Here is a 13,218-nt window from a genome sequence, read left to right as displayed (position 1 = left end):
TATGGACTTAGCTAATAAAAGCATAGCAGTATTGGCTCATTAATTGTGATACATGTATCTTGTTCACACGTGATGCTAACAGAAACCTGAGGGTTAGGTATGTGAGAACTCTCTCCTACTATCTTCTCAAAGTTGCTGTAAATCTAAAAATGTCCCCCTGCCCCTAAATGAAATTCATTTTAAAGACTATGTAGTCTCTCATATTGTCTCCCAGGGTGATATGTCTTGTTACATGGTCACAGGTGTCCTCCTGGCCTCCAAACCTGAAGTTTAGAACTGGAGACGTGGGCCTTCTCATGTGGGCAATGCTTTCAGGAGGCTTCGTACCTGCCCTTACTGTCTGGCTTCTCTCAGCTCTGTTTGGCTGCACTTTCCAGGGTCCCTGCTTTGCTCTTCATCCAGGTCTGGCCAGGGAAGAGGGCATCCATCCTCTGTTCTAGGGATGCCTTGCTGTGCCCATGTAGCTGACTAGCGAGCTCTTCAATCAGCATCTGCCCCACAACAAGACTCAAGGGAGCGCCTTTTTCCACTCTCCACACATGTCACTAGACCAGAGGCAGCATCCTGGCACAGGTGCCCTGTCTGGTGGGCTCCCAAAGACCCCATGCAGGGTTGAGGCAGGAGCCCTGTCCTTGGGTGCCAAGAGAGAGAGGTGCAAGCAGAACACCCTTCCAACTCACCTACTTCCTCATCACTTGTCCTTCTTCTCCCTCTACTGCCTCACCAGAGAATGCAGAGAAGTTTCCTTTACTTCTCCTGCATTATACGCTCCTTCCTGGCTCCAGCCTCACTGCTAAACCTGAAAGGTGGTCTGAGGGATCTTCCTTACACTAGTAGAATTCTGAGGTCTGAACCTTTAATCTTGCAAGTTTGCTCTGCCCAGGAGCATTAGCTTTGAAGCCTCTTGTCTCCCTAAGAAGTCAAGTACCTGTTGTTCTGACCTGGGGAAGGAAATCAGTGACTTGGACTTAGCCTTAATATTAACATGCACCAGTGTGATCCTTGTCAGAATATCATTCCTATTACCTCCTGGCAGGGTGTACTGAGTTCTACAGGTTGCCCCTATGGGAGAGGAAGTCAGAAGAAGGTGGATTCTGTAGTGGGGGATCCAACTTCCCAAAGAGGAGCAGAGATGTTCCCTGGGGGGGCCTGAAGACGGGAGCACTGGCTGGAGAAATGAGAGAGCAGGGCTGCCACTGAGGCTGGAAACACAGCTAAAGAACACCACCAGTGGGGGGTCCTGAGAGACGCTGGGGACTCGAGGATGGGATTCAAGGGGTCCATGAACTTGGATGGGAAAGAATATACCTTTATTTTTGTAAACCTCTAAATGCAAGCTAGCATGCTTTCTGTTATGAGTGTGAGCCACAAGGCACTGTGGGACCAGCAGTACAGAGCTTTCGCCTCTAATCTGTTTCCATCAGGTTACGGTCATCGCCCATTATTTCACAGTGTTGTTTATGCTTAACCACTGCAGTACTTCAAACCTGTGGTGGTCATTACACCCGCTGTTCCAGCCTTTTAGTTAACACATCCACGACGGAGTGCGTGTATTATTGTATCACATGTTTGTTTCTGTTTAATATTTGGATACTGTATTTAAATTGATTTCCTTTGTGGTGGCCTTAATTACTTCATTTCATGCATTTAAAAACATAATTCATAAGCTTGACCAGACTGGCAAAGGAATCCATGCATGAAAAGACCCCTTAAAAATGTATTTATTTTTCTGACTCCAAGATTTTCTTGTATGTTGTAATTTTTTTCCTCGTGGCAATTCCCCAGTTTTTCCCAAGTCTTCGGTAAAATCTGTGATTTATATACATCCACCATGTGTTTGTGGTGTTGTGGGAAATTGAGAGATCGAACAGCAAAGGAAATTGAGGTTTTTCTCCAGCCCTCCCTTCAGGAAACTGGGACTTGGTGGCTGCCACACAATGAGAGAAGTTGGGGGCGGGGGTCCCAGAGTCCCAGGCAGGGCCCCGAAGCAAAGCTGCACAGCGCTGAGAGGGTGCTAGGCCCATGGATGGGAGCAGGTAACCAGACTGCAGGGCAGAGTGACTCAGGTACAGATCTGAAGCCCCGCTGTCTCCCCAAATATAATATGAGAAGAGGACCCTGTGGCTGACATTTGCGTAACAGTGGCACAATGGAACCAGTGACTGCTTCCCCTTAAATGTGTCCCATCAAAGGTCTGTGTGACCGGGGCCCAGTTAATTATATGCTCTAACACCCCCTAGAGGTGTGGAGTGTACCGCTTGCATAAGGATATGCCACTCTCTCTCCTGGAATGTGCTTTGTTATCATTTTTCCTGAAAACCTGTTCAGGTTATTGTCCCAGTGCATGTGTTTGAAGTTCCTTTATGTGCCAGCATGGTTTTCCCTCCCTGTCCTTCCTCTTTCTGGTTAGGATAACTTAGGAAGACAAACACTTCTAACATAATGTTCCAAGCTATCCACAAAATACTCAGATCACTGGGAGGCCCCTTATATTGACTCCTCCAGCATCCTGTTCTCCCATACCATCCAGCAGGGGACCGGAAGGTGCTGAAAAAGGTGCATCCACCTGGAGCAGGTCACAGAGGATCCAGGATCCATGAAGGAAAAGTACAGTTTTACTACAGGGTCCCTAATTTTTTTGAACATTATCCGACTGATAGATGCTGTCTATGTTTCCACTCCTGGCATCTAGGAGGATTTCACTGCTTTGACCACTAAAATACACCAGCAGTTATGCTTACAAGGTGAAATCATAAAAGGCCAAGTAGTTCTCAGCTGGTCTTCTTGGAAGGTTCATCCCTAAATGCTCATCTTACATCCCAGATGCCACGCTGTGAGAAGCACAAGCCACATGGAGAAGTCATAGGTAGATGCCCCAAGCTGATCTGATCCTTCAGCCACCTCAGCCCAGGTACCAAGCATATGAGTGACAAAATGATTCCCGTCCCCACCATCTGGGTCTTTCCATTGGGGCAAATAAGCCATCTGCACTGAATTCCTGACCCAGGGACTCCATTGAGCATAAGATGTTCATTGGTTTATGCCATTGAGTTTGGATGGTTTGTTATAAAGCAACAGTAGCTGGATTAAGAGACAAGAGGTTCAGGAGGATGAGGCTCCTGAGACAACCACAGGTGTGGATTGTGGACTGAGACCTGGGCCTGGGTCCAGGGGCAGAGACTGAAGGAGGGGTCCCTAGCGGAACAGGCCCGAGAGTCTCCTGTGTTTCTCCAGTTCCCTCTGGACTCTGCAATGGACAGGACTGATGTAAACTTGAGGTCAAGTGCTGTCTTCTGCTAAGAGCAAGCCTATTAGGGCATGGACCTCACTGTCCCTCCCCTCCTCCTGCCTCACTTTCTCAACAGGAGCAAAATGCCCCAGTCAAAATGTGATACAAACACCAGGGATGCACTAGATGAATATGGTCTGTCCCAATGATTCTAAATTTTTCCATTGAAGGGCTTCTGATGACAGAGAATTATGTGGTCATAACCCAAAATAGTCCCCTGCAAGCAAGACGCCCCTTTTGAAGTCCAACATTTTCTCTTAAAAACTAATATTCTGCACCATAACATACCAAACTTTGTTTTAATATCAAACTGTCCTAGATGATCTGGTGTGACACGGACATTGCATGAACATGTACCTTGTCTGTCCCGTGATATGCTCTGGCTCCTTTCTGTATCCCCCATGCAGGTGCTGGAAGGGCAGGCACGTGGGCGTCCTGATGCCCAGAGCCCTTCCGAAGACATTGGGTTCCTAGAGCCCAAGTGGGTTACTGACTAGGAAGCGTCTTTAGAGAAAGACTGGTCGATATTTATGTTAATCATCAATTTGTCATGTGTGTTGTTAGAAGAATCATGCAGAAAGTGAGTGGGTCCTTCATGGAAAGAGGATTTCCAAGAAATTGGGTCAGAGCATCTCCAGGAGGATGAAAAGAGTGATAAAAATGTTTCAGCTGAGAGTGTTTGTAATATTTTCTGTGGAGTCCATAATTCACACTCAGGTTGACATATAAAATGTTTTTCTTCATGAAATTGTGTTCTTGATCCTACACCCCCTCACCTTCCTCAGGGACACGCCTCCATTACTGATCACCTTCAAGCCCTCCTCTCTTGCCTCCCTCTCCTCCACGCCAGTGTCCCCTGTCCTCAGAAGCCCTGCCTTAGGTAATAATTCTGGAGCAATTTGGCAAATCTAGCAAAATAAAAAAAAGTGTGTATACTTTCTGACCCAGAAATTTCACTTCTAGAAAAGTTATATTTAGATATACTTACACAAGTTCATAGGAATAAATATACAAGGATGCTCATTGCAGCCCTGCTTGGGAAAGCAAACAGAGCAACTTAAACAGCCGTCGATAGGGTACCAGTTAAATAAATCACAATGCAATAGAAAGGATGTTGGTAATAAATTTTTGAGTGAAAAAGCTTGAGGAGCAATGTGACTACATTAATAACAACAAACAATGCATATTTGGATGGATATATGTCCATTCTATTATATTGCATAGCTTTATAGAGCACGACTCACATATTCTTGTTTTATAAATAAATGATGGACCCCGGAGCTATGCAACTTTGTGTGCTGTGTGTGTCCCTTAATAAGCTCTCAGGCATGCCCTGTGCACGAATTTATCCTAAGTCATAAACTCCGTGGCGAATACTAATCCATCTTTTCCATGAGCCTATAAAACTGCATGAGGGAAGGGATTATTCCTCTCTTTATCCCCAACACCCAGCACAGAGCCTGACACACCAACTAACGGCGTTTGAATGAATACCAATGTAACACTCACTGGGCCCAGAGGAAGTCAGTTATGTGTCATTTGCATTGATCTGAGAACTGTGTGTGTGTGTGTGTGTGTGTGTGTGTGTGTTAGTATGTGGTTTCTAGGCTTTTACACACACACACATACACATTCACTCACACCCAGTGTCCTTGGCTCAGACTGTGTTTGGAAAAGCTGGGTTAGAAAAAGATAAGCCATTTTCTTTGCTCTCAGGCATCTCTGAGATTTTAATGTGCATTCCAAGATGTAGATCTAGTGTAGAGCATCATTAGAATTTTACTGACCATGAAGCACTTTCAGAGGATATTTGTTTGCATTGATGTTCTGAGGATCATCAATTTGTAACACGTTGCATTAGAGGAATTACAAAGGAAGTAAATAGTTCCTGGTTGAAAGAAAGATTTCCAAGAATTGGGTCAGAAAATCTCACAGAAGAGTGATTAAAATTTTCTTGGTTAAACTCACTCAAAATTCCAAGTGGATGGCTACAACTGAGAAGGAAAGGGAAAGGAAAAAAGATTTGGCCAATGTGACAAGAGTGAGCAAAGCACATATGTTGGTGTGGCAATGTGGCAGCAGAGACCCTCCTCAGGGGGCCACCTGAGGACTTGTAGGGCCGTCAGTGAAGGTCCCAGTGAGAAGAGAGTTGGTAGCAGCGATTTCTGGGTCCTACTTGAGAAACCTCCTGGCTTAGTAGGCACAGCCGACGACCACATAGAGATTTTATAAACTCAGTTGATAGATTCTGATGATGAGCTGAATTTTGACCTGGCCCGTTCCTTCGGCATTGCTCCTTCTGCTCTAACACCATCCTGTCCCAGCCAGAATGTGCACAGTGGACTGAGGGTAGCGGAGGCCAGATCACCGTGAGCGAGGGGTGAGATGTAAATGAAAGGGGAAGAGATAAAACAGGTGTAGGCAATTTTTTTCCAAAAATCTGAAGGAAATTTTGTATCTGCTTTAAAAAAAAAGATGAGTGACATTAGACCAAGTATTTGTGCTCAGGAGAAGAAGCCAGACGTTAAAGAAGAACAGAGGAAGTACATTTGATGGGATAAGGTCCCATAAGAGAGGGAACATGTCCAAGCGCATGTGGCAGATGGTCCTTGGACCCATAGAGGGCCCAGTCCTCCAGTGATGGCCAGAGAGAGGTGAAGAGGGACATGAATGAAGAAAAGGTAACAGAGGGACAGGAAGTTGAAGAATTTTCTTCCTTAGACCCTTGTCTTTTATGTGAATGGGGAGCTGACATCATCTTTAGAAGAATGGATAGGGGTTGAAACAGTCATGGTGGAGAATGGGGGAGGGGAGACCCAACCACTAAAAAAAACTGCTGAGCCACACTGAAGGCCTATTGGAGTTGAAGGCTGAGTCTGTAGGGTCAAATACCCATGTTCCGTATTCGTGTAAGATTTTCCCTCAGTATGCTGCTCATCCAAAAGTAGCCTAGCAATGCTAAACAGCTGTAGAGGAGATTGTCAAAGAGAACAAACGGTGTTGCCACATGAGGTCTCAGAGGTGAGGTATTCTAGAGGGTAACAGAAGCAAGGTGCATGCCGTGGGAGAGAAAGTCAAGGAGAAAGTCACACAGTTGAAGTTGAGGCAATGTGAGGCTGCCTGGTCAACCCCATGGTCATCTAAGCTTCCCCGTATGACACCAAGACTTGGGGAAGATATCTGAACAAGCTGCTAAAGTACCCAAGGAGCATGAGATTGCTCAGAAGGAAAGCAGATGGCAGCAAGGAGAGGTCAGAGGTGAGAAGGAATCATGCTATGAAGATCAACCAATAGTTCCTTCCAGTGAAACATCTTGCTGCTCCTCTAAGAGGTCCTGGAAGACCTCCCCATTGGCTTGTCTCTCTCCCTCACTCTCTTTCTCTCTCTCAAACATATGCACATGCCTTGCTCCAACCAGAATGTATTCTCTCTTTTCTGTTTTAAGTCCTAGATTCCCCATAAGACTTATTTTAGAAAAGTATTTGTGAGAAAAAAAAACTGAACACCATTGATGAGGCTCAGCCCTTCAATTCAACACACAAATGCACTCGAGACCACCCAGTGCATTGATGTGGGTACCCACTGCTACATTCTGCTACCATACCATACAGTGTGCACCCTCCCCTAAGACGTAGCCCCTAGATCTGATGTTTGCTTATGAAACATCCTCACTAAGGCTGATGAGTTGAGTCTACTGAGGTCCAGCAGAGCCAGGGACTGAGGAGGGAGGGAGAGAGGACCAGAGGCCACAGTGGGCCCATAAATTTCCTGGATACCTGCAGGGACAGGACAGAGAGTCAGGAGGAGGAGAGATGAGGATGGAAAGGCCATGGGAGCTCTGGTCAGTGACTCCAGTCTACCTGGGGAGGCCAGCTTAACAACAAAACAATAAAAGTTGAGTTCCTTCTGCCTCCCACTGTGCTGGACCTTAAATCTTGCAGGAGTTTATGGGTCCTGTTTATGCAGAGTCTCTTTTTATAAGCTATTCAGAACAGGGGTGGGAGGGAGGAATAGGGGGAGAAATTTTTCTTTTGAATTTCTATTGCTCTCAGAGTCAGCAATTTAATGAGTCATACATTCTAATTCCTTGCTTTGTCTACACATTTTTATTTCAAAATACTAAAAAACACTTTGTTTGGAACATGAGCTATTCTTAGCTTCTATATCAATAGTGCACATCCATTTCTCCCCATATTAGAAATGTCTTTCTTCAGATTTAGTTGGAGCAGCACCATAGTAGTAGAATTGTTTACTTAGCTGTAGTTTATTGAAGCCACCTGGGCATCTCTCCATCCTCTAGGAACCTGCTTCTAGCTGGCCTTTCGGGCCTACTGACCTTCCATAAACCAGCTCCATACTTGACCCAAAGAGCCCTGGATCTCATAGTCTGGGCAAAAGGGGAAAACCATCCCTTCAGGCCTCCAGATTGAGGAGTCGGCACTTTGGCAGGCCCAAACCGAGTCGGGGCTTCATTGCTATGTGCCCTTGCAAGACTCTTGAAGGAACAAAATAGAAGAGAAAGAGTTCTCCATCCACAGGTCATCTCCTCCAGATATGTCTGGAGAAAGCTGGCCACACCTTGGCAAAAACATAGGAATAGACAGTCTGGGGGATTCTACAATCCTCTGGACTGACAAACAGGAGAACCCACTGGGAGGACGAGTGGGAGTAGGTCTTACTTCTCCGGTCCTGCCCTCTGTGTAAGGTCTCTCTCCACCCTCCACTGCAGTACCCACAGCCAACTTTATCTACCCCATTGTGCTTGTTCCACCAGTGATATTTCACTTTTCTGGGCCTCATGGGGACTGCCTTTTTTAAAGACTGTGATTTAAAACATTAGTAGCAAGCACCTTATCAGCAACTAATGGACAGCCAATCAACTTCCAGAATGGGCTACAAAACCAGTATCTCTAGAATGGGGGTGAACAAGTGCCCCACCGCTCTGGTCATTGCTTCTCCCCTTTCCCCATCTCCACATTTGTAATGGAAACAGCCATGTTCATAATCTCTGACCCTCTTCCCTGGGCACTATTTATTTGATCAAAAGTGGGCAGCCAATGAGCCTGTTCATTGGGGAATTTAAAATTGAGACAGTACTAATTCCCAGTTGGGGCTGGATGCCAAATTGGAAGCTTTTGACAGGAATAACTTTCATGTGGTCAGAGAAACCAGACAGGTGAGGACAGGCAGAGAGAAGCGGCTTTATTTGGTTTTCAAAATCCCTCCGGGCCCTCTGTTTAGCCATCCCTGAGGCCTTGTATTATGTAAGACACCTCCCCCAACCCCTGCCTGAAGTCTTTCTAACACCTTTCTCTTTTGATTTAGGAGCGCTCCACTGGACTTCTGTTACTGGCAACAAAAATGGTACCAGGAAGTGTGGAACTGATCTGGGGTGGGAAGATGGAACCCGTGGAGGAGACGCCTTCCTGCTTTATAAAGTTGCCTACCCTGCCTACACGAGGCACAGCCACCTAGGCAACGGCCCAGAGGGCCTGATATATGAGGAGGCCCCTGACACTCTGTCGGTAATCCCAATGCCCACCCTCTGCTTTATCTGAAAAAAAGTCCCCAGCCAAGGGGCTGACGCACAGCGAGGCAATGTACTATGAGGGACCTCACTGCTGGAAACAGATGTGGGGACCTGTTCCAGGTGGGCTGTGTTGCCTTCCCCTCCTATCCAATCCCTGGTGCTGAGCCCACAACCACGGGACTCCCTCTCATGGTCCCATCTCATCCCTCTCCTTTGTAGCTGCATCTCCCTGCCCGCTGCACCAAGAAATCTCTAAGAAATGGGTGGGTGTGCTCCCAAGAAAGGAGTAAGCAAAAGTGTCATATGTGTTTGTGTGTGGACATGGGTGTGAATGGGAACAAGCCAGGAGCCCTAGAGACCTTCAGCCTTGGGTCCAAAAAGAGTTAATGCCCCAAGAAGAAGTTGGTTTGGAGAAGCGGGTTCATTCCACACAGGCTATTGCTACTTCCCGAGACAGGGACAGTTAAATTGCCTAATCTGTGCCCATCACAGGTCTGGCCCCCAAACTCTAAATCCCAAAGTCGCAGGAACAAATGGAAAAACATTTTTTAATTTGGGAGTATATTGAGTAAAGAGGGAGGGTCGTTCTGACTCCATCAGACCTTGTCTGTTGGCTGTATGACGCCTTCACGTCTACTAAGGGAGAAACCTGTCCTCCTCCTCCTCTGTAGCATCAGCCATGTCTGTCATTTGCTACAGCCCTTGTCCTTTTTGCAGATATGTTTGTCATCCCCAGCCTTATCTCTGCCTCAACATGCCCCCCTTCCCAGGACAAGTACCCAGGCTGCTATCACTTATCCCAGCCAGAGGAAAAGCCAACCAGGAGGAAACTTACCCTTGAACTAGACCACGCCTCCTACCAGGGCTCCCCTCTTGGAAGGCATGAGCTGAGATGAGGAGGCCCAGCCCAGGTTGCTCTGGTCCCGGTCCAAATCTCCTGAGCAGAACTCACTCTGAGCCTGCCCCGCAGCATGTGTCCTGGGGGAAAGGTCCCCCACACCTTTCCTCAGAGCAGATGGGAAGGGCTCACCCTGCAGATCAGCATGCCCTGGGCCAGGGACCTCGTCAGACCCCACCTTTAAGTTCCCAAACAATGAGTTGTAGTGGAGAAGGTTCTAGATAGACTCTTACAGTATTCTATGCTGGGCCCAGCCCCCAGCTCCTGGGAGAAACTGCTAAAAATCAGAATCTATCATCAGAAATCTATTTCCTCCACAATCATAACCTTAAATTCACGGCCCCACCCTAAACTCATTCAGTCACCGGTAGGAGTTGGCGGCACAGAGGGCTGGCCATCCCGCTGCGACAGCCTTAAGGAGACCATTTCAGAACATACCTGTTTATAGGACTCAGCACAGACCAACTCCTCAATGCCAGCATCACACAGAGCAAAATTTCCTTCCATATACAACCACCCAGAGTTGAAATTCCTCTTGAGTTTATACAGCACTGAGTGTCTCCAAGGAGAAGAAAGAGCAGGATCAAAGTCAGGGAAGCCTGTGGCTCGGGAACCAAACCCCTGCCCCTGCACTGACCTCCAGGCCTACAAGTGAGGAGGGGCCGGATGTTCCAGTGGCTACAAATTATCAGTTTTGGATTTAGAGATCCCTGGTAGGAATCATGGGTTTACCTTTGCCTGTGCAATCTAGACCAAGTTGATTAATGTTTGTCTTACTTTTCTCTTGTAAAAAATGGCATTAATAACACCCTTACGGGGTTATTATGAGGATTAGTTGAAATTATCTATGCAGCACTCCCGCTTCCATGCTGACACAGATTCCGACGCTATCGATGAAAACTTTTGCTGTTTTTCTAACAGTAGGGATTGCCCCAACCCAATCAGTGCCTGACAGTCAGCTTCCAATCCCATTCCCCTCACCCACCCACATAATCGCTGCATCCAGCTCTGATGTGTGTCTTCTCAGGAATCTTCCCAGGTGTCTTGTCCATGGGTCTCCTCACCCCCAACACTCAGCAGCCAGGGCTCCAGACCCTGCCCCACCCCCTACCTGAGGGCAGAAAACAATCAAGTCCTGAGCAAACACTTGAGAAAGCTCGTTTCTCCAGGGGGATTGCGGGGAGAAGACTTGCCAAGTGGGGAAGTCGGGGGCCTGGCTCCTCGGCGGCTCCTCTCCCCCTCCGGGGGCTCCTCTGCCCCCCTTTTCCTCATTCTCAGGCTTCCCCTCTCCAGGTTGCTCAGGCAGCCGCATCGGGGGTCCAGGGCGATGTTCTCAGAGAGATTTGTGAGCACATCAAGGGAACGTCAGCGGTGACAATGAGACTCTGCAAGGAGTGACAGAAACTTACTGCCTGCACAGTGCTGGTTGGTTATTTACTCAAAGTCAGTTGCCTAAATAATTCACGCCCTCCCTTCCAGTTTAAACAGGACAATGGTAGAAACACAATCCTAGCACAAGAAATATAATTGCAGTTGTGACAGATGTTTAGTTATTAATAGGTTTCAATGTCACCAGAGGCTATATTACACAGTAAAACAGTAATGTACCTTTGGAACCAACCTTAATATTTACAGGTACTTTTTCATGCACACTCCCATGGCACTTGCTGTAGTGTAAGCAAAGTGGAGAGAGCTATAGCAGCCAATGTGACTGCAACTTGCAAGAAAGCTCAGCTTCTTACTAGCATAATTTGTTTCCTTGCCATTAACATCTACAGAGCCCCAGCAACAAAGTTGGGGACAGAGTTAGAAATAGCCGTCTTATGGAGAGGATTCTTGCCAAACTTCCCAAGCTTGTGACGCCATCATGATCCCAAGGCAATGTCCCTCTGACTTCCTTAGACAAGGCTAAGAGCATCCAGGACTAGAGTCCCCTTACCAGTCTCCAGTCTGGACTTGCTTCCCACATGTAGGGAATCTCTGGGTCCATTGGACGTCACCATCTCTCCAGGGCATCTGTTTAACCCCTCCCTGTTCTTCATGAATCTACTCAGGTTAAGGCACCCCTCCTCTGTGCCTGCTTCTGTTATTGAATGTGATTTCTGTTCCTCTCTCTCCCCAGCACTGCGCCGAGTAAAGCTCCAGGTGGAGAGTAATTCAAATGCATGCTGTATCGCCTGGGCCCAGGCAGGGCCAGCCTTACAATAACTGGTACTCAATAAACACTTTTTAAACTCACAGTTAATCAATGTTGGTTCTCCTTATTAAAGTTGAAAAATTAATAACAAAACAAAGAATCTCAAGAGATGTAAAGTACAGAATTTAACTGGAAGAATTTGGTGATGAACAGAGTGAGCCTCGGTTATCATGGATGGAGTCCTCGCCTGAGAAAGCCAGAGCAGGGCGGGGGATGGCTCCGCACCGCAGTGGGCAGAGGCCCCTCCCAGCAACAGGCAGTCCCCACCCTCACTGCTCAGCCCCTGCACATCACATCCTGGGAAGGAGCTCCCTGCTCAGCTTCCAGCTTCTTGATTCTGACCAGAGGAATATTTCCACACCTGGGAAGTGTTCTCCTGTAGAAGCCAGACCATAGGAGATGGGACTCAGAAGATGACTTTAGAAAGCATGAAGCCTTGCAAAGGTGTGTACAAACGTTACTACTGTGGTGAATTGTGTTTTTAAACCTGTCAGTCCCACCTCAGACAGTGCTATGTGTTACACATCAGTTACGGAATGAATGAAGGACAGAGGCACAAATTGACTGTGCTTTGTAACTTCCACCTTGACCGGAAATCCCCATCATCTAGGTCAGGGCTGGGCCATATGGTGTCTGGGTACTCCTGTAAGAGCTCTGGTTATAGCAAGGAGTTGGGCCCTCCCCCCAAAAAGGGGCTCTATCTCCTGTGATTGGGCTGGACACTCCCACAGGGACACCTTGTGGAAAGAAAGGTTGAAGCCTTTTCTTACCAAACAATACAGGTATAATACATCCATGCAACAGCATTTGTCTTCAGATACATACGCCCAACACCACTTGTGTTCAGGTACACACACACACACCAGGACAGTACACATACATACACGTGCTCTCAGACAAGTCTTCAAATGCTCACAGCCTGTGTGTAATCTCAGACCCACACTCAGCCCCATCCTCAGACATACACACAAGGAGGACTCACTCCATAGCCATGCAGCTTCACACAGCTGCCCACACCATCCCTGTCAGCGTGAACAGCAGTACACACCCTCACACACACACACACACACACACACACACACACACACCGCATGTGTTCATATACACCATGGCACCTGCTTATCCACATAAGCTATACACACATCTATATTTTTTACTCATCTCTAGTTATCATGTTAAGTTAAAAAGGAAAGCAATTTTCCTGTGCCATTACAGTAGAAATGAAAAAAGAAAGTGACGTTTTATTTTCAGATATGCCTTTAGTTGCCATGACAGTCCCAGAACCATGAAAGCTGTGATTGGTG

The 13,218-nt window shown here is 47.0% G+C and overlaps 1 protein-coding gene across 1 annotated transcript in view; it reads right to left on the bottom strand.

Moving 5' to 3' along the window:
* CALN1 (calneuron 1) overlaps nucleotides 1-11,029 on the bottom strand; it is a 432,918-nt gene extending 421,889 nt beyond the window's left edge. Inside the window, exon 1 of the mRNA XM_037135586.2 lies at nucleotides 10,907-11,029. Within this exon, the coding sequence (XP_036991481.1) occupies nucleotides 10,907-11,029 (123 nt within the window). The remainder of the gene's footprint in view (nucleotides 1-10,906) is intronic.
* Nucleotides 11,030-13,218: the final 2,189 nt, after the last annotated feature.

The sequence above is a fragment of the Artibeus jamaicensis genome, unplaced genomic scaffold, assembly GCF_021234435.1.
Source record: "Artibeus jamaicensis isolate MK-2021 breed Jamaican fruit bat unplaced genomic scaffold, CSHL_Jam_final contig_3182, whole genome shotgun sequence".
Taxonomy (NCBI): Eukaryota; Metazoa; Chordata; class Mammalia; order Chiroptera; family Phyllostomidae; genus Artibeus; species Artibeus jamaicensis.
The sequence above is the reverse complement of the archived record's forward strand: the minus strand, read 5'-3'. Positions and strand labels throughout refer to the sequence as shown.